The sequence below is a fragment of the Cololabis saira genome, chromosome 2, assembly GCF_033807715.1.
Source record: "Cololabis saira isolate AMF1-May2022 chromosome 2, fColSai1.1, whole genome shotgun sequence".
Lineage (NCBI taxonomy): Eukaryota > Metazoa > Chordata > Actinopteri > Beloniformes > Belonidae > Cololabis > Cololabis saira.
This window is the reverse complement of record NC_084588.1, coordinates 40,606,465-40,626,213: the sequence shown is the minus strand read 5'-3', so window position 1 is coordinate 40,626,213 and position 19,749 is coordinate 40,606,465. Positions and strand designations below refer to the sequence as shown.

Here is a 19,749-nt window from a genome sequence, read left to right as displayed (position 1 = left end):
AAAAATGAAAGGCTGGCTGTGATGTGTGAAGCACTTTTACTGATAAAGGAGCCCGGACCGCTTTAAAGTGGGAGGGATCCCAAATGGTTTAGAGTCTGTTCTCGTACACACTTTAAATCAGTTAAGGGAAACTTCAACAGCGTAAACCAAGACCTCCACCGTGTGATGTGGTTTGGATCCTACACGTTCCTACCCGTCACACTTGGATGTTTTCTTCATGCTTCATGGCACTTAAACAAAATTGTTGTGTGGAAAAGTAGAAATCCCCAGAAATTCCTCCTGTATTTGTCTCTGTTTCAAATTTCACCACATTTGTTCTAAATTAAACGTCTTCATTGTCTAATTTGTATGGATGGATAGATGGAAGTAAATCTAATGAAGTCTCTAACTATAATTTGAAAAACATTGAAACAAACTTGAATTTATACTCATTTACTTGACATTCACAAACAAAAATGCAGTGAATTAAACACTGTGTGTGGTGTCATTTTTCAGCCAAGTGACACATTAATGGTGCTGAAAGTGCAGGAAGGTCAGTATGTGTTCAAAACACAGTCAAATCTGTTTCAGGAGTGTGTAAAATACCTTCATTTGCTTTATTTCTGCACACTCGTTTCCTCCTGCTGTCCATCAGCATCATCTTCACCCAGATGTTCACCTCAGCCTTTGGTGTGTTTTCATATTAAAAATGCAGCCGCAATATGCTGCTGTTAAAGCTGGGATGATGGGATAGACGTGAAAACGGAAAGCAGAGAAGCATTTCATCAGTTCAAATGCCTCAGTCCTCATGTCAGCTCGGTGGAGTTGCAGCCTCAAGGTTAAAGAAGCAGTCAGCCCTCGGCAACCTGCATGACCTCATTACAGGACCCGTGTTTATTGATTAGGGTTTATCAAAGCTGCTGCATAATTTCTGCCCACTTCAGCTGTGGACTAATTAGAGGACTTTGCAGAGGCTGTCCCGCATGTTTTCGTGAATGAGCAAGAGGACAGGTGTCAGCTATTGGGTGCTGCACATTATACCTCCACCCTCCATGTCCATGAATGTGCATCACTTTTCTGAGAGAAGGATCGGTGCTGGAGTTCATGGCATATCAGATGCAGCACTGCCATCATGTGGTTCACACCAGAGAGCTGCACAGCAGGGCTGTCCGGCTCCTCTAATGTATGGGATTAACATAACTGCACTTTCATTTACTTATTTATTTATTTTAAAGAGCTATATGGAAAGATAAGTGATGAATATTTATTTAATAAGGGATTTCAAATTAACGTGTGTACATTCTTGTTTGTGTGGATTTATTCTCTGAGGATGAACCTCAGAGAATAAGGATTTTTAAATCATGAGACGCAAACAGCACAAATGAAATCAATTTAGAGCACCAAGGTGTCTGCTGGAGCAAACAAGGACAAATTACGAAGCTACAGACTGAGGTTTTATAGCTCCAATGTTGTTCCCGTGATATTATCACTGGCTCCATCCAAGTAAATGATACATAAATGCAGGATTTCAGGATGAGCGGGACGTGATGAAAGAGCCGGGTCCGTCTGAGAGTGTCCTCATCAAGACATGTGACACTTCTGGATGATTATTCCCCACTTATCATCTAAATTTGGCTGATCAATAACTGAGAGTACGCAAATCATGTTCGGGGGCTTCATGCAACACGTTGTCAAAACGAACAACATTCTCGTGTGAAAGTGGGCAGAATGAACCTGGTGCGTGGATCAGTAAAGCGTTATAAACGAGCAAATCTTCCCTCTCTCAAATGCCTCAGTTGAACCGAGAAAACAGCCCCTTAAAGTGTTTTGTTGTACCAACACATGAGAGCTTCTGCAGAGATGCAGCTGAACGTGGAAGTCTTGGTTGCGTTCACGTGTCACTGTTTGTCAGAGAACCAGCAGGAACCTGTCACCCCCACGTTAACGCTGGCTGGGGGGCAAACACGGAGATTAACGGAGGAACTTATAATAATAATAATTCTTGAAAAATGGAGCGAAGTCTCTTTTTTACAGTCCTGCCAACCAAGGCGAGGTTGTTTATCACTTTGGGAGCATGTTTGGTTGCCTCTCTTGTACGTCTGCTTTGGGCCCTGCAGCTGATTTAGCTGCACAATCACGCTCTCTTCAAAGCATGTCAAGATTTTCCACGCACACTAATGAGGTAAATGGATGGCTTTTGTTTTCTCCACAGTTTTAACTTCCCCCAAAGTGCTCTCATGACTTATACAAGAGATGTTGCGGAAATCAGCCTTGAGCGTTTAATCAAATTTCTAACTCTACAGAGTGATCAATTCATGCTGCAATATTTATCTGCCACACACGCACACGCGTGATCTTATATTCACACAAACGCTCATGCATGTACCAGCTCAACAATAACAAAAAAAAAAAGAGGATGATGTTTGTTTTGCAGAAACAACGGGGTTTGCATAATACTAGGGTGACAAAAATGCTGCTGTGATTTGTTTTTTTTCTTTTCCTTTTGTGAATCTAATAAGACTCATGTGAATCATACAAATGGATCAGGCACCATCAGGTACGCTCTGATCTAATCACAGAATGGAAATGAAACGAGTCTTTCCTCAGAAGAGGTACTCAGCGGCAATGCGATGTGAGAATAAAAGCTTCAATTTAAAAGCACTTAGATCTCAAAATTAAACGTTTTATACTTGTAGACACTGCAAGTGAGACGATAGTTATTTTCCAAGTTTCAGGAGATGATGTGAGTATACATACCTTCAGGAACTTTACAAGGATTTCCATCACTTAATGACACAGTGGATCAGAATGGGTTTCAGCACTCTGCCATGTTCATGCTGATTAACCTGTAAAGCCAGAGCAGCATTTATCTGAGATCCTGTTATGTTAAGACCTTCCTCGGACACTAGGCCGCAGATAAGGCCATTTAAAGATTGGATTTGATTTTACGCTTGCTCGGGAGGGAAAAACATCAATATGTCTTGTCTTTTGAGACAAAAAATCCTGCCTGAGTAGTACTTGTTCTATAAATCAATTAGCATAAAAGAGCCACTTTTCATCTCTAAAGATATTCTTCAGTTTGTGTTGCAGTCTTAACATTTTGTTGACTAAATGTATACAATTCCTAAACCGAGTGGGTGTGATAATCTCGGCTGTTTGTACCTTTATTAGATAAAGAGGAGAAAGTTCTGGGAGTGGACAGATGCATGCATGCTGTGATGGAAGCTGTCAGTCAAATCTAAATACTGAAACATATCCAAGTATTTCACATATGGATCTTTGTCCTGCCCCATTATCCTGATACAGCAGCGATGGGCGGTCCTGGTCCCCGAAGGCTGGTGTCCTGCATGTTTCAGATGTTTCGCTGCTTTAGCAAACCTGATTCAAATGAATGGATCACGATCAGCGTGTATTAAAGCAGGGAAACATGTAAAGCCTGCAGAACACCGGCCCTAGTCCTAGTGACTGTATAACAGGGGTGGTTAAACCTCTGTTATACAGTCACTAGGAGAAAGTTTAAAGTATTGAATGATGCATTTTGTTTGTTGTGAATAAGAAAATGAGAAGATAAAAAAAAGGCTGAATTAACCTGCGTTTACTAATTTTCCTATATTTTTTTCCTATATAGAATCACAACTGTGTTATATACTTTAAAATCACAATAATTTAATTACTGTGTAATTCAGTTTTGTATAAACTGCAGGTACGGTATACATCAACGCTTCTTGATAATGACCCTCTGACTACAGACTCACACGTGATTGGTCTGAGCTAGTTTTGTCATTCCAGTTCATTGTTTTAGTAGGAATCTGTTTTTGCAGCACATGTAAAATTTTATTTCAACTTAGTTGGAAACATCAAGCTTAAATAAAATGAAACACAATCTGAAATCAAATTTGTGTCCTGATAATTATGTTTTAAAATGTAACTTAGGTTTCTTGCCTGGGAGCGTTTCGGTGACAAAAAAATACTTATTTTTGCGAGTTTAACAGCTTTTTAAAGTCGTCCTGTGGTGTTATTACTTGTCCTACACGCCTTGTTTTAAATATCAGTATTCCCCGTTTACTTACACAGCTTCAACAGTAAGTTGCAGTTCATTTGTATAAAACAATATAAAACCAACAACTCTAATCCTCCATTCACTCATTTCTGTAGCTGTCATGTCTTTAACTCTTTTTTTGGAAAGTGCATATATCAAATGATTCAAGCTCAAGTAAAATCCAAAATAGGTGGCAGAAAGTGCAAATTTTGATTAATGACGAAATGTAGATGTTTTTTTTCTTTCCAAACAAACTTTATGGAGACAAAATGTACCAAACCAAACACCAAACGTTTATCTTCACCCGCTTCTTCCTATTTAGGGTCACAGGGGTCAGCTGGAGCGGACCTCTGCTGCCTGTTGGCTAAGTGGCCGGCGTACAACCGGGAAAGGTCGCCAGTCCATCCTGAGGCCACATACACGCACACATTAATTGACACTAAATTATTATTTATAGAACTTCTGTCAGTTTCCAGTTATTACCACGACCACTGTGGGTTTTTATTTCTTCTGTGGAAAAGTACCAACAAATTTGTCCACGTGTGTGGGGAATCAGAATTCATTCCTATCGGCGATTTAGAATAATCAATAAGCTTACAGTGCAGAAAAAGGCCCAGCAAAGACTAGTCTTCCTTCGGGTCCTCAGGAAGTACAACCTGGACAGCAGCCTGCTGTTAACCTTCTAGCGCGTGTCCATGGAGAGCCCGCTGACATACTGTATCACAGTATGGTTGGGTAGCTGCACCACAGCGGGCAGGGAGAGACTCCAGAGGGGGGTCAAGACGGAGCAGAAGATCATCGGCTGCCCTCTTCCCTCCCTGATGGACATCTACACCTCCCACTGCCTCGGCAGAGCCAAGAATATCACCGAGGACAGCTCCCACCACGGCTGTGAACTGTGTGACCTGTTGTCCTCAGGGAGGCGCTACAGGCAGTACTGAGGGGGGATGAGGGGGGATGGCATCCCCCCTGAAATAAAAACGGTCAAAATCCTCCCCCCTGTAAAACTTCCATCCCCCCTTTCCATCCCTTATGTCATTTCATCAATGAATGTGGTTTTACTGCTATTTCAACATTTAGAGTCATCACCAGAAAAATAACACCAGAAAAATGTGACAATTTTCACCTGTTTCAGGTAAATTTTCACTTGAAATAAGTAGGAAAATCTGTCAGTGGGACAAGATTTATCTTCTTATTACAAGCAAAAAAATCTTGTTCCACTGGCAGATTTTTCTACTTATTTCAAGTGAAAATCTACTTGAAACAGGTGAAAATTGTTGTTTTTTTCCAGTGATGAGTCTTGTTTTAAGTGTAATGAGATTGTTTTTACTAAAATGAGACATTTTAACTAGAAATAAGACAAATATTCTTCTTAAGATTTTGAGTTTTTGCAGTGATCCATTTTACTTATCCTGTGAAGGACAGAATCATATTGATAAGTTCAGAAAACTGTTTTTTATTTTTGTGTTTTGATGTATTTGATGTAAGCCCAGTGGATATTTAAAGCTAACAGAAGGCTGCATTTAACTGCTGCTATGTCATTCCTGCAGTATTTCTGCAGGTGTTTTGGTCAGTGCTATTATTTGTAATATATTTGTAATCATCACAAATTATCTGTCCCCATATGATAAAATCCACCATCTGATCCCCCTGATTTTTTTTTACAACTCGAGTACTGGCTACAGGTGCACCAGGACCAGGACAAACAGATCCAGGAACAGTTTCTTCCCAAAAGCTATCGACACCCTAAACTCTTACATGCCGTAATTCAGTGGTCACCAACCCTGGTCCTCGAGATCTACTGTCCTGCATGTTTTAGATGCTGCCCTGCTTCAGCACACCGTGATACAAGGAGCTGTGTCAACAACAGAAGTGTCCAGACCTTGATAACAAGCTAATGAGGACCGTTAATTAGAATCAGATGTGCTGAGGCCGGGAAACATCCAAAACATGCGGGACAGTAGATCTTGAGGACCAGGTTTGGCGACCACTGCCGTAATTACAGTCCGACCTCAACCCCCCTCCAACCGGACTTTGTGCAATAATTTTTGTGTGCATTAATAATACCTCCTATGTTACCTACATACCCATCACTCTTATATTTTCCCCTTTTTTGTATTTATTTATATTCATATTTTTTCTACAATGTACATATTCAATCAAATATTAGAAGAGTGAGATGTTCCAGATTTTATTTCAAGTATGTATAGCTCACTGTACATGTGTAAATGACAATAAAAGGCACTTCCAGGCCCGGTTCTACGAGGGTGCATAAGCATGCATTGCACCCTCAGTTTATGTGTTTGCATGCTCAGTTGAAAAGATGAAAAAAAAACTGACAAGTGCGAGCGCGTTAAGGCTGATTTATGGTTCTGCGTTACACCAACGCAGAGCCTACGGTGTAGGCTCTGCGTGTAACGCAGAACCATAAATCAGGCTTTAGTGTACATCACTCATCTGTGTTACCTGCACCAGCAAGACGCTGCTCTCTGCTGCACCATTAACACTAAATGTAGCATTTTCTTTGTTCTGCAGCGATATTACTGCAAAAATGCACTTGAAAGACACTTTAAATATTATTGTTTGACATTCCACTTGAAATTACTGTCATGTTTAGTCATGGTTTTGGGCTGTAGGCCTATAGATAAAATTAATTTAAATTTCTATGTTTTATTTTCAGGGTAAAAAAAATCTGTTTCTAGATTGTCTGATGGGTGAGGTAGCCCAGACTAAATGTAGCATTTTCTTTGTTCTGCAGCAATATTGCTGCAATAAAGCATTTGAAATACACTTTAAATATTCTTGTTTTGCTAGTATCATTCCGCTTGAAATTATGGGAAAATGCATAATTTAGTGTTGAATAACGTGCCAGGCATGTGCACCCCCTCTGATCTGAGATGCAGCCCTAGTCATCATTTTCTAGAACCGGCCCTGCTCTATTCTATTCTACTCTACTCTATTCTATTCATCCATCCATGTTTTGGGGCTGTGGGAGAAAACCCACACAAGTACTGAGAGGACATACAAACGGTTCCAGTCCAGATCCAGACCAGGATCCGTCACCAGGAACCAGCGCTAACCCACACGCCGCCACGCTGCCCTCATTCTGTGTCATAAGTGGACATTTTATTTTCCTCAACAAAACAAATATGAAAACTGATTCAATTTTTTTTTCCGGCGATTGTATGACCGCCAGCATTTGTAAATGTGCATAAGGCAGGACAAGGAACTATAGGCTGCACTTTAGGTTTAATGGTAGTAATATGTAAGTTAATACGTTAAACTTGCTGTTGAATTATGTATTATGCTACATGAACATGCCGTTAGCACTCCTCTTACAACATGCCTGTGCTTATGTGATTACACACACTCACTTTTGTTTATGATACGTTATAAAACTGAAATGTTATGGAGTATCACCTCCAGAAATATTTGAGCTGCGATGAAATTAACGAGCATGTTTAAGTTCTTCAGTTGTCTTATTTTTGCTGCAACAACTTAGGCCTGCATTAAGTTTGAAGAGTCTTAACCATCTATGGCCTATTTGGGTCTAAGGCAGAGTTCAGGAACCACAGCAGTCGTGAAACAAACCAACAACATGACAAATGCATGAAAAATGAAACACAAACACACAGAGTTTGTTAAAAGACAATTTATTAGTAGACACTCATCACCTGAAAATTGTCTTCCTGAAATACACCATGTGATTGGCAGTGTAAAATAAGGCAAAGGGCTTAAGATCATTTTTTTCTGCACTTTTAACACCAACAATAAGTTATACATTCACTTGTTACTGTGATTATGCTTTTTGATAAATTTGTTCCACACACCCACGTACCAATAAGACTTTATAAGCTGGAAGGCAGGGAGCGAGCGATACCCATCATTGTACAACAGCTGTGTTGGCCCAAGCTTGGCTAAACCTTCAGAGTATAACCACAATCTACAACAACAACAATGAAAAAAAGATTTAAAAACTGTAAAAACCGTCTCTGAACTGACGAAAGCTCAAACAAGTTCCCATGAAAGGGCAGCGCCAGCAGAATTGTTAAAGGTTTTTCAGAAACTGAAACTTTGAAACAGAAACTTTCAGCCAGATAAGTTTCCTTATAATTTCGTCACGATCAAATTCTACGGTGCTTTTCTCTCACAGGAAGAAAAGATTTGTTACCAATTACATTGATTGGGGTTTTGTTAAAGCCTCCAACTGAATTCAGTTCAACTTAATTTATCTCAAAGGGATCATCTGAAGTCTAAAACTGAGCAAAAATCTAAAACTGCAGTTCATTTCAGTACAAGCTGATTCTTTGGGCTCCAAAACCTGCTAGTATGCACGCAGTTTCCATTAGTGCACATTGTTACTGTGGTCTGAGCTGTATCAAATGGGAAATAAAGAAACTTATCTATCAGTGGTTTAATAATATCACAAGCAGGATGTAGCTGCAGTAGATTTTAGTGTGCATTTACTGCATCTTCTGAAATGCAACAGCAACGATTGTAAAACATCTAAAAAGCTTGCTCATTAACAAACAAACACACACCCACACACACACACACTCACACACGCTTGCGCACGCACACAGTCACACAAAAGAGTTGTTATAGGTTAAAAAAGTCATTAACAAGGATGGGTTACTGGGAGGAATGAAGCTCATTTAGCCAGAGTCTAATATCCTATTAAGAGTCAAACACATCAGGGAGAAATAATCAAAGAGCTCATTTCCAAAATTGTCCATATCCATTTTCATTTAACAAGATCTTTTGTTACAGCCAAATCACCAAATGTTATCATTACATCCACCGCAGCTCCTTGTGCACCTTAATTTGGATGTTAAAGGAGTCAAAGTTGTGGTTTTCCACCGGTGGATATTTTTACTTTGGAAAGAAACTCTTCAGTGACACAACACTTTACACTGGTATTACTGAAAGGATATATATCTATATCTATATATATGTGTGTATGTGTATGCACTGGATGTGTGTGTGTGTGTGTGTGTGTGTATGTGTGTATTTATATTTTAGAAATACATATAAAAATATATAGTTATCTGAATGCCCATTGCACAAGTCTACACAGTAGAGTCAGAAAAGAAGCCTGTACAGTGATGGAGAATACAGGAGATGTGAAACACACAGAGGGGCTGCCGGGTGGCATCTTGGGAGATCTGGGTGAGACGTACGAGTGAAACCTGCTGGTGGATGACTCAATTTTATTCTTGTTCTTCCTCTCACTCCAGTTGGAAAGTCCAAATCGTACAAAACATTGATTTTATTTAGTTTGCCAGCCTGTTGACTTTTGAAAATGAGTGACCGTGGCATTGAGAGATACTGGCAACATCACCTAGCACCCTGGATGTCGTGCATTTGACGGCCCGGGAGCAGATGTGCTAGACTACTGCACAAAACCCAAAACTGACAAGGTTAGAAGTATAAAAATGCTACAATAAGTGCACACAGCTTCTGAGTGGTCAGCACTTTGCACAATTTAAAGATTAATACTATTCATAGGCTTACATTTTGTTATGATTTACATTTTTGTAAAGCTGTTGACATGAAATATTTGTATTAGTATGCACTGATATATAGAGGTATGCTAATGCCTCACCTGCTGTAAGTCAAATAGCAAGTGCAAATGTTGTTGTATCATAAAAGCAGTTTATTCTAACAAATCAAGGTCAATACTGAAATTCTGTGTTCACGAATATTTGATGGGTAAAAGGGCTGCGACATTAGCAACCCTCCAAATTTAACTGGAACATTTGATTAAAGTCTTGCCAATAAAACCGTAAATAAAAAACATGACACCTTCTACTTGACTTACAGGAAGGCATGTCTTAAAGCAGGCTGAGTAATAATAGTCATCAGAACTTCATTTGAATCTAACCATTTGTTGTAGAAAATAGGTTTCTTGCATTTCGAGACAAATTACAGTATCGAATCCAACAGCAGATGAACAAGTTTGTCCCACAGTTGATTTAAGAAAGAAAATAATCTGGTAAAAATGTAGTAAAAATCAGCTTTTGCGATATTCAGAGAAAGCTTGGTCTCTCTGACATAGACAGACTCAACCACCCGAATGAGCATGTGAGTGCACGTCTTTTCATGTTGAGATTACGATCATTGCAGAAATGTAGACGAAGTGGAATGATTTAAGAACCGTGAGAGGAGTCGATCAATATAAATCTTTGAAAGGCTTGGAGTAGTTAAACATCAGATAGTCCATGTAGTAGAAGTCGTACACCCGCTGCCTCTCCAGCGTGCTGACCTGTGAAAAGTATTTTTCCGTGATCTCCGTAGAGGTCCGCTTGTCGCTCGGGTTCCTATCTTTGAAACTGGGTAGTGTGAGATTGGGCGGCGCCCCGATGAGTTGCAGGAGGAAGTTGGACTCCTCCTCCATGTTTTCAAACTTGCCGATGAAGTCGTAGTCGATGAGACAAGGGTGGCAGAGCTGGTTGACCTGCTCCCAGTGGATGTCCATCCCCACGGGCCGGTGGACGTCCAGCAGGTACTGGATGAATTCCTTGAACGTGACGCCGCTGCCGGTCTTGAGCGCCTCCTCCGAGGGGTTCGCCCTGTACTTGGAAACTATGGGCTTCCCAAACAGGGAGTGGTAGTAGTCGTTGGGGTTCTCAAACTTGTCCCTGTAAGCCGACACGACCCTCTCCAAGGGCTTACGGACAAACAGGACTTTCTTGTAGGTTTCCAGGCGGTGCATGATCTCTTTGCGGTTAAAGCTATCGAGCGTCTTGAGGTACCCGCCGTAGTGGACGGTGTCGTGCTTAATGCTGTGAGCGTTGGCGGCCTGGCCCGCCAGCACGATCAGGGTCCTCTTCCAGTTCGAGCAACCCGCCTTGGGTACCTGGCAGTACAACAGCTTGTACTTGTCCTCCACAAAGAGGTGTTTCACGTGATTCCGCGTGATGGTTTTGGAGATGCTGCTTTTGTACTTGGCACAGATCTCCTTCATCAGCTGCTGGCGCGCATCGATGATGCCGGAGAGCGTCCCCCAGCCTTCTTGGCGAGCAGAGCCGGAGGCACTGGGAGAGGAAACTGGAGACGAGAAAGAAACTAAGGCTGAAGACGTGATTGAAGATGACGAGGAGGCAGAGGAAGCGGAGGAAGCGGAGGAAGCAGAGGGCGAAGACGAGGAGGCTGAGGAGACGTTACTTTTGCTGTGAAGGACTTGTGGACTTGTTTTCAGCAGTTTGCGTTGTCTTTTGGTGACGTGAAGGGAGCCCATATCGTGCTCCCGGGATAAAGCGGGGGCCTTCTGGCGGTGCTTCTCGAAGTGTGGGAACTGCATGGGAGGGATGGGGCTGGACAGGATGCTCTCTGGAGCCTGGAGGCCGTGGTAACCGTCAGATCTGTGTCTCTCGTGGTCCTGAGTGGACAGGGTCTGTCAAAGAACGACAGAACACATTGAAGATGACAGCAGTCAACGTGTAAAAAACAAAACACCAACAACACTTTTAGGTAATGACATGAACATGCATGCAGGATGAGAGAGTTTATTGTTATGTACAGGACTGTCTCAGAAAATTAGAATATTGTGATAAAATTCTTTATTTTCTGTAATGCAATTAAAAAAACAGAAATGTCATACATTCTGGATTCATTACAAATCAACTGAAATATTGCAAGCCTTTTATTATTTTAATATTGCTGATTATGGCTTACAGTTTAAGATTAAGATTCCCAGAATATTCTAATTTTTTGAGATAGGATGTTTGAGTTTTCTTAAACTGTAAGCCATGATCAGCAATATTAAAATAATAAAAGGCTTGCAATATTTCAGTAGATTTGTAATGAATCCAGAATGTATGACATTTTTGCATTACAGAAAATAAAGGACTTTATCACAATATTCTAATTTTCTGAGACAGTCCTGTAGGTACACTTGAACTTTCTTGCTTGAAAAAAGAGGAAACACCTTTATCTCAAGCTCAATTCTAACAATGGCCACTTGATGGTGCTGTTCAACCACCGCTCAAACAAAGCTCTTCCTCCCTTACCAGTGAACACCACACCTGACCTAGCAATAAACCGAGTTGTAATACCATATAAATGTCTTATAAACACCTAATGTGGAATCTAAATTAGGACCTGCCTGATAACCATCAGATGAAGCCCCAGGCCGTCATGCATTCTGACATTTTATTTCAATTAAATCTTGTAATGGCATCATAAAGCCAATGGACTGGATGTGTAATTTTAACTTTACAGCAGACTAGGTGATGGGACCATCGTGAGTGTGGGGTCTTCTCCTTCCTGACTAAAAACCATGTTCTTTCATCTGCAGGGACATCTACATGAGGAAAACAGGAGAGCTTCAGTAATGTGTGAGGTGTCAGACGCTCTTATATCAGACATCCCATTTATTCAGGGCTGGAAAATGGTGCAGGTCTCTCATTGATGCTAATGAGCACAGCAGAGTGCAAGCTTGGATTAGTTATGAGAGCACAATATAAAAGCTAGTTTATTAATTGTGCACAAGTAAAACCTAACATTGTTTTCTCCTCAGCTATCTGAACCTTCGGGTTCATGTGATAAATGAACACATCAATCCCTTATCTCTTTAATTCTACTCTTTGATATTTAATTTTAACAGAGAAAATGAAAACAGATCCCTTCGTACAAGTCTGACAACACCTGAGGTTAAAATAAACACTAATCACTAGTCATTTTATCTGGGGGAGGTCAAACTTGAGAAATCTAGTGATTTGAATTTGCTTCTTAATTTTATTTTCCTGCAGAAATAAAGGTTATTAAGTTAGTCGAAGTGTTATGGCGGTGGAGTCACTGTAATCCTCATTCCTCAGGAGAAATAGGTTGTTGCAAGATCAAACAGTTGCTTTAATCAGAGATAAACTAGTGATTAAACAACACAAAAAAGAAGAATAACACATTATCTGATCTCCCCCACTGGCAGCAGAGAGAGATGCTCAAGAGTCTGGAGGGAACCAGTCAGTGCCAGTGGCTGAGCGGGAGCAGTTAAAGTGAGGATGAAAAACTGTGCAGGTCAAATCTGCAGACATGCAAAACACTTGTTTCAACTGTTTCAGTCCCAGTGGAAAGAATACATTTCAGTATTTCACTTTTTCTATTAATAATGAGTAGTAATTTGTGTGTCCAATTAAGTAATGACATACATTTTCTGCATAATTGTCTCTTGCGTGTGCGTTTTTTTTTGCTCTTGTGTGACTTAAAAACAGACACAAATGAAGGGAGGAAAGTAAAAAAAAGAAAAAGAAGCATGACCAGGTCACGGCTTGAGGAGCGAGTCCTTGTTCGGTTTCGCTCACTCACTAAACTGGCTGGACGCAGTGTGAGGCCGGCTTCTCTACACAGATGTTATCACCCTCGCTGAGAGAGAGCCACGAGGCTGACAGTCACTTCTTCTTCTTTCTTTTTTTATTCTTTTACTTTCATTTTTTTGGGGGGGGGATGGTAGTGGTTCGATAACAGGTGAGAGCAAACTGCATGTCAGTGTATTGGGAGGATTGGAGTAAACACCTACCTCTCTGGACTGCCGTGGCGTGCTTCCAAGTTTCATGCCTGAGGAGAGAGAGTGAGAGAGAGAGAGAGAGAGAGGGAGGGAGGAAAAGATGAAAGAAAATCAGTGCTTATGTAAACAACCTGTGTTTTCGTCCTTTGCGAAACAGTTAATGTGGGAGCTTTCGATAAATCAGATGCTCCAATAACGCAACGCTCTCTGTCACATTTAATTGTGGTTCCCAGGGAGGGGAAGCCAGGCGGCCCCCGTCTGTGTGATGACTTGCAAAAAAAAAAAGCATACAAAGTTGCTGAACGAGTGGTGATATTAGTTGCAAAGGAATGAGGCTGAGGAAAACAGAGGAAAACAATGATAAAAGAGACGCTCAGAAAGATGCAGTTTTTTTGAGGACAGCAGGAGACGCCCAGATGGGTTTGGTGGCAGCCTTGGGGGGGGGGGTCCTGGGGGGGGATGGTGGAGGATCAGGTGGGATGTGTATTGGCAGATGTGCAGCTAGGACAGACGATGTGTTTAGTGGTCTGTCTCCAGCTGGACATCTCCCTCCCCAAGCCCCCCCCCCCCAGCTGATATGTAATCAGGCTGACAGCTCTGAGTGGGGCTGCATGGCCGCTGACGGGGGGGACCGAAGACACCTCCGCTTGAGTAGCCTGTCACTTCCAATTTAAGGATGGAAGCGAGAGGAACCTGCACGAGAGGGGTTCGGGAGGGGGGGTTACTCACGCTTAAACCCGCCTCGGTGAGGAGGGGGGGAAACATGCCACGCTGACGCAGTGCTGCTTAGATTAGTGAGCACTTCAGAGATCTCCTCTGCTGCACGTCTTTGTCTCGCTTTCTCTGAATGACACGATAAGGGATAAAATAATTTTTTGGGGGGGGGTACAAGGGGTGTGACATTTTCTGATCTTGTTTCAGATGCTGGCACGCTATACTGAACCACCTCGTGCTAATGAAAGAACAGGTAGGACGCAGGTTTCCACTGCCACACATGAAGAGCATGAATATTCATCACCATCGCTGGGGAAACACATCCTGGCACAACAATAGCGGCGCTCCTCTGGCGCGTCTGCTGTTCTAAGCCGCCGAAGCGGCCCAAGAAACCCCCATCCAGCCCTGAGCGACTTGTCGAGACACATGCTTGGTTATTGATCTTGAAAACCCCATCAAAGTGGTAATTGAAATCTCCAAAGGTTTAAACGGTTCCTTCTGAGAGGCGTTGTGTCTGGCCCTTGTTACGAGTTTGTCACGGTTGTTGATGTCAGTCCTGTCTCACTTCTCCCCCCCCCCCTCCCCTTGGTATTTTCACACACCGTGAAGCTGACTGTAATTTAAACACTTTGGTGTATAATTCTGCCGGACCGTTCAGCATTGCTGCAAAAAATTGGTGCAAACATGAATCTGACAGAGTTTGATTTTAGTGTGAATTCTGAAATAACAGTTTCCATCACGTTGGGCGGCAAAATTAAATTTTACAAGAGGAAAAATGTTTCCATGACGTGGTACAGATGAAACAAGTAATATTACTATTTAAACGTAATTTTCAGGCGTATTTGTAAACATCGTTTATCTCTGTAGTATCCAGTCGGTTGAGGCTAATAGTTTCTGTTTGATTGCAATTTCACACTCACTCAATTCTGCTCAGTATAACTATGCTATTGATTTCCACTGCTGCGCAGTGCAACAGTGATGGATTGTTAAGAGGGAAGCATCATCGGGAGAGATACAGGAAATTCATCCCAATAATTCCACACACAAATAGTCGCCACATAAGAAGCCAAACCTCTTGTCTTTTTTCTTTTATTTTGAAGTTGCACCGAAGAGCATGAAATCGAATGTTTCTAATTTGGTGTAATTTGGATTTATGAGAGGTTCTTAAAGTTTAATGTATCCTGTTTGGTGCCACTTGATGCAAATTTTTATTATAACAAAAACTAATAAATCTCAATTTGTTCATCAGAACATCAAAGTTCTACATGAAACCATGTGTGAAGCCCATTCCTGACGGTTCAGGTGAAAAGAAGATAATACTCAGGTGTTTCTGGGGAATTTTTGCTGATAATCGAAGGCGACTGAGAAGCAGCATCAGCTTTTGAGGCTCTCCTTTGTTGCCCTCTAAAGTAACCTTGAGCAGCCACTTCCCTTGCAGAGTAGCATCCTGTGAATATTCATGCACGTCCCAGCATTACCGCATTATCCAGAGAAGCAAGGTCCAGATCATTAGCGGATCCATTATCGCCCGCTCTTCTGAAATGTCTTTGTGCAGCTCTCTGACAGAGACGCAGATCAAACATCAACGTTTCCCCCGTCACTGCCGAAGAGAAGGAGCAAAGGACAGGGACCATGTGGAATAATGAGCTTGTTAAGCGAAGGCTCGCCGCCCCGTGTTCTGGCAGAACTCTTCTTTTGGACCACATTGCAGGAGGGAGCGAGACGCCAGACGAGGTGTGTCCTCTTCCAGCCCACTATTCAGCCTAAGCAGTCATGCTGTGCCACCATAAACCTTTCATTAGTCATTCAGCACACTGAGACACTGTGACCCCAACCAGCTGCACTCCCTTCTCTCCCAGAAAACCACCCACACTTGCAGCCCGCACTACTGATCCTCCTCCATTTAACTGTTTGTGGGGATACGAGCCATGGCTGCTGTGGATTATTGGAGGAAAAACACTTGAGAGTGAAGGTGTTTGAGCTTTAAGCTCGGGTCCATTGATGTTGTAAGTTGTTGCAGTGGGAGATGAAGCGATGCTTCAGCCGGGGCTGAATTCCTGCAGGATTGGCAACAGAGAGCAGCTGCTGGCAGGGAGGAGGTGACAGGTGAGCAATCAGTGATTTGAGATTAAAAGTGTGCTCAAGGAGGCTCTTTGAAAGCCAAACAGCAGACGTTTAATATTTGTGTGCATCATCATCAGAGGACTGGCTTGTGGCAGAAGGTTTGGGAGGTTTAAGACGTTGTCAATGTTTTTATGGTTAGTAATCCTCTGCAATATGTCTGCTTTCAGTTTATTTAGCATTAGTCCTTCCTAGTTTTCCTATCACACCAAACACTAGAACAGCAGATGCATCTCCTGCAGCTGGTAGCAGAAAATTGAAACGATATGAAGAAAAAACGTTGAACTGGATAGACTTCAGTCCTGAACGCTGATGTTTTCTCTTCTTCTCTGTATTGGCTAACTGTTGGGCCTTCCTAGACCAGTTTCAGTCCAGTTGAACATAAATGCACAAACACAGACTGCGTTTACATGCACTCAATAACCCTTTTAAAACCCGAATATTGGCAATAACTCGAATTTGCACGGCCATTTAAACAGAAATACCCCTTTTGAATAACCCGAATTTGCTCATATTCCGGTTTTTAACAACCCGAATATGACCCCTGGGTTACTCCTTTTAAAACCCGAATATTCGGTCATGCAAACGCCAAACGGAATATGCCCATCAAACGGAACATGAATTTGTTTCCTGCGCATGCTCTTTTCGCAAGGAATCCTGGTCTTTTGAGTCCAGGAAGATCTTATAAACACGGCGAAACGCAAGACCACGCCACACTTTTGGAGTGAGGATGAGACTAATCACTTCATAAATGTAATGAAGGATATGAACATTTTGGCATTTGTAGACGGTAGAAAGTACCGGGATAGCCAGATTTACAAGGTGAGCGAAAAGTTGCGCAAAGCAGCATTTGTTTTGAATTTGGATACAGGAAGAAGAAGCAGAAATGACGCTAATTGCATCATCACGTTCTCCGCGCGTCGCTGGTTTGATCCAGATATCCCGAATGATTAATCACCATGTATACAGGGATAACCCTGTTTGCTCACGCATGGAAACGGAATATTCCGAATGTTTCAGTAACCGGAATATTAGCAATAACCCGAATTTTGACTGCATGTAAACGTAGTGAGTGTGATATTAGCAGCATCATCTGGGTGTGTCAGTCCGACAATACGTTTGGCCTACTAAGATTTCAGTTGCATTAATGTATTTTTGAGTGCTAAGAGATAAAAACAGGTAGATTTTACAATATAAAAGATGAAGAATTTTTTTTTATGATGGACATTTTTGACAAACATATTTACAGAACCATGATGCTGTAGTTGCTTTGGATATATGTATATATTGTTTAGCTTATGTACTTTTGTTTGAGAACACTAACGCCCAGACATCCCTCTATGCCTGCAGCCCAGACATAGTGATCTCTTGAACCCTGCTGCGCCGTTGTTAGTCCCTGTAGTTTACGCTGCAGCTGATCCAGAAACTGCCCTTCTCATAAATTTCACATCGACCACTCGATTTCTCCTTTGCTACATCTGGCACGCAGGTGAGGTTCAACAAGAGTTGGATTAATGTTCTTAACGCATTAAGACGTTTGTCATGCAACAGTAAGATCTGTGAAGAAGAATGCAAATAAACAGAAAGCATGACTCCAAGGGCTAAATCTCAAAACTTAAACACTCTGAAGTTAGCTTTCTGTCCATAGTTTAGACTTTGGCAGTCGGGGGAAATGGACCGCTGCCGAATTGGAGAGTGTAAACTGAAACCAACTTCAGCGATGGCTTGACCCATGCGGTGATTTCAATAAATCCTCAACCCCTGGGATTCTCCAGCTGTCCTCGAGTCCTCGATGCAGGTCAGGTGATAGAGTTTAAATGAATGCATTATTACATTCTGAGTCTCGAATATCCCTATTAAACAGTTACTCGTTAATTTCTAGTCGAGAATAATAACAGGCTTTAGTTTCATGGTGAGCGTTGATTCCCCTTTTGACATCTCAGTTCCTGCTGCCCACCGGTGGAGGTTAATGACGATCAACAAGGACAACGGCCGATGCAGCTGATGAAGGCAGGCAATATTAATGTGGCTTTATAATACATTCATAAGAGCCTAAAAATAGCCATGTGAAAACCTGGCACAGGTGCATTTGAGAGGATGAGTGTATGATGATGATTTTATTTGGTTTAGCACAGATGAGAGCTTTTTTGAGTTGCAACTTAAAATAAAAATAAACTTTTTTTAATTTTCTTTTAGGCTTTAGGGTCTACACGAAGCCGTGCCTTGCCCTCCCTCCTGAGCCTCATCCTGAAATAGCCAGTACATTTCCTTTTTACTGAGGCAATTGAAGTGGACAGATTGTTCACGGAGCCAAATGTGAGCATCACATCCACCTTTGACTGCGAGTCAAGGTCAGGTCTTGTGACTGCGTGTAAATCGCCAGGGATGTAGGGCTTTACGTTGTCGAAATTTAAATGAAAAAGAGGACACTTCCTCTGACATCTCACTGCATTAAATCACTGCGCCTTCAACAGAGCATAAATAACACATGGTTCAGCTCATAATTGTCTGCAGAAGAGCGTCGAGCCAAGCATACAAAGAAGGTGCAAACTGAGCTCAGCAGAAGGCCATACGATGCTGAAGCGCCACCTTCGCACTATTTTAAGAGCATCTTTGCTTAAGGCAAGACAACAGTTCAGCTCGTGTGTGATCACTTTGATCATCAAGCCGAGTTTTGAGTTTATGAAAGGTCAAAAAACTGTATATTACGCCACACTGGATAAAACATGCACTTTTTTTTTAACTCAACCAGTTTGAAATGCTTGATTTTAGTGTTAATGTCTTGCATTTATTGTAATTTGAACCCCTTGTTACCCCAAAATCATCTTTGGACATTTTTTTAGACACATCCAGAGAAGAAATAGTTGCAAATTGTTTTTGTTTTATTCTGTCTAAATTGACTCTGCGGTGATGCATAAACAAAACCTTTCATATGAAGCTAAAAAATTATTGTGAAACATCATTTAAAGATGAAAAGTAATGATGTAGCGAGCAATAATAATCAGACTCATGTTCTAATTTGCTCCGGTTTTAAATGTCTTTCCTCATGGTGCTAATTCGGGCGCCACACACAGCAGGAGGGAAAATAATGAATCAGAAAGTTCGGAGGATGCCGAAACCAGGGATCAAATATGGCACAATTCAACAACAATCTATTCCCGCAGTCGATCCTACTTGTGGTACTTTCAAGGTTGGGACCCGCACACACACACTCTTCTCAGGGCAGATTTCCATGGAAACAGAGAGTGGGAGCTCTGTGTGTTCGGGGGTGTGGTGGGAGGCGGCTTGTTTTAATACCATGTAGAGGACAGGGTCTGGCAGCTGCGCCATGATGGATGTGTAAACAAATACTACCTGTCAGCCGCAAACTCAGGGTTAAGTGAATTATCTC

The 19,749-nt window shown here is 41.8% G+C and overlaps 1 protein-coding gene across 1 annotated transcript in view; it reads right to left on the bottom strand.

The window, feature by feature from the left end:
* Positions 1–7,697: 7,697 nt before the first annotated feature.
* The window catches only part of LOC133463810 (carbohydrate sulfotransferase 8-like), a 227,037-nt gene continuing 214,985 nt past the window's right edge, over positions 7,698–19,749 (bottom strand). The window contains exons 3-4 of the mRNA XM_061745536.1: positions 13,536–13,573; positions 7,698–11,414 (exon numbers count right to left, since the gene is read on the bottom strand). Coding sequence (XP_061601520.1) covers positions 10,191–11,414; positions 13,536–13,573 — 1,262 coding nt within the window. The 3' untranslated portion in view covers positions 7,698–10,190. The remainder of the gene's footprint in view (positions 11,415–13,535; positions 13,574–19,749) is intronic.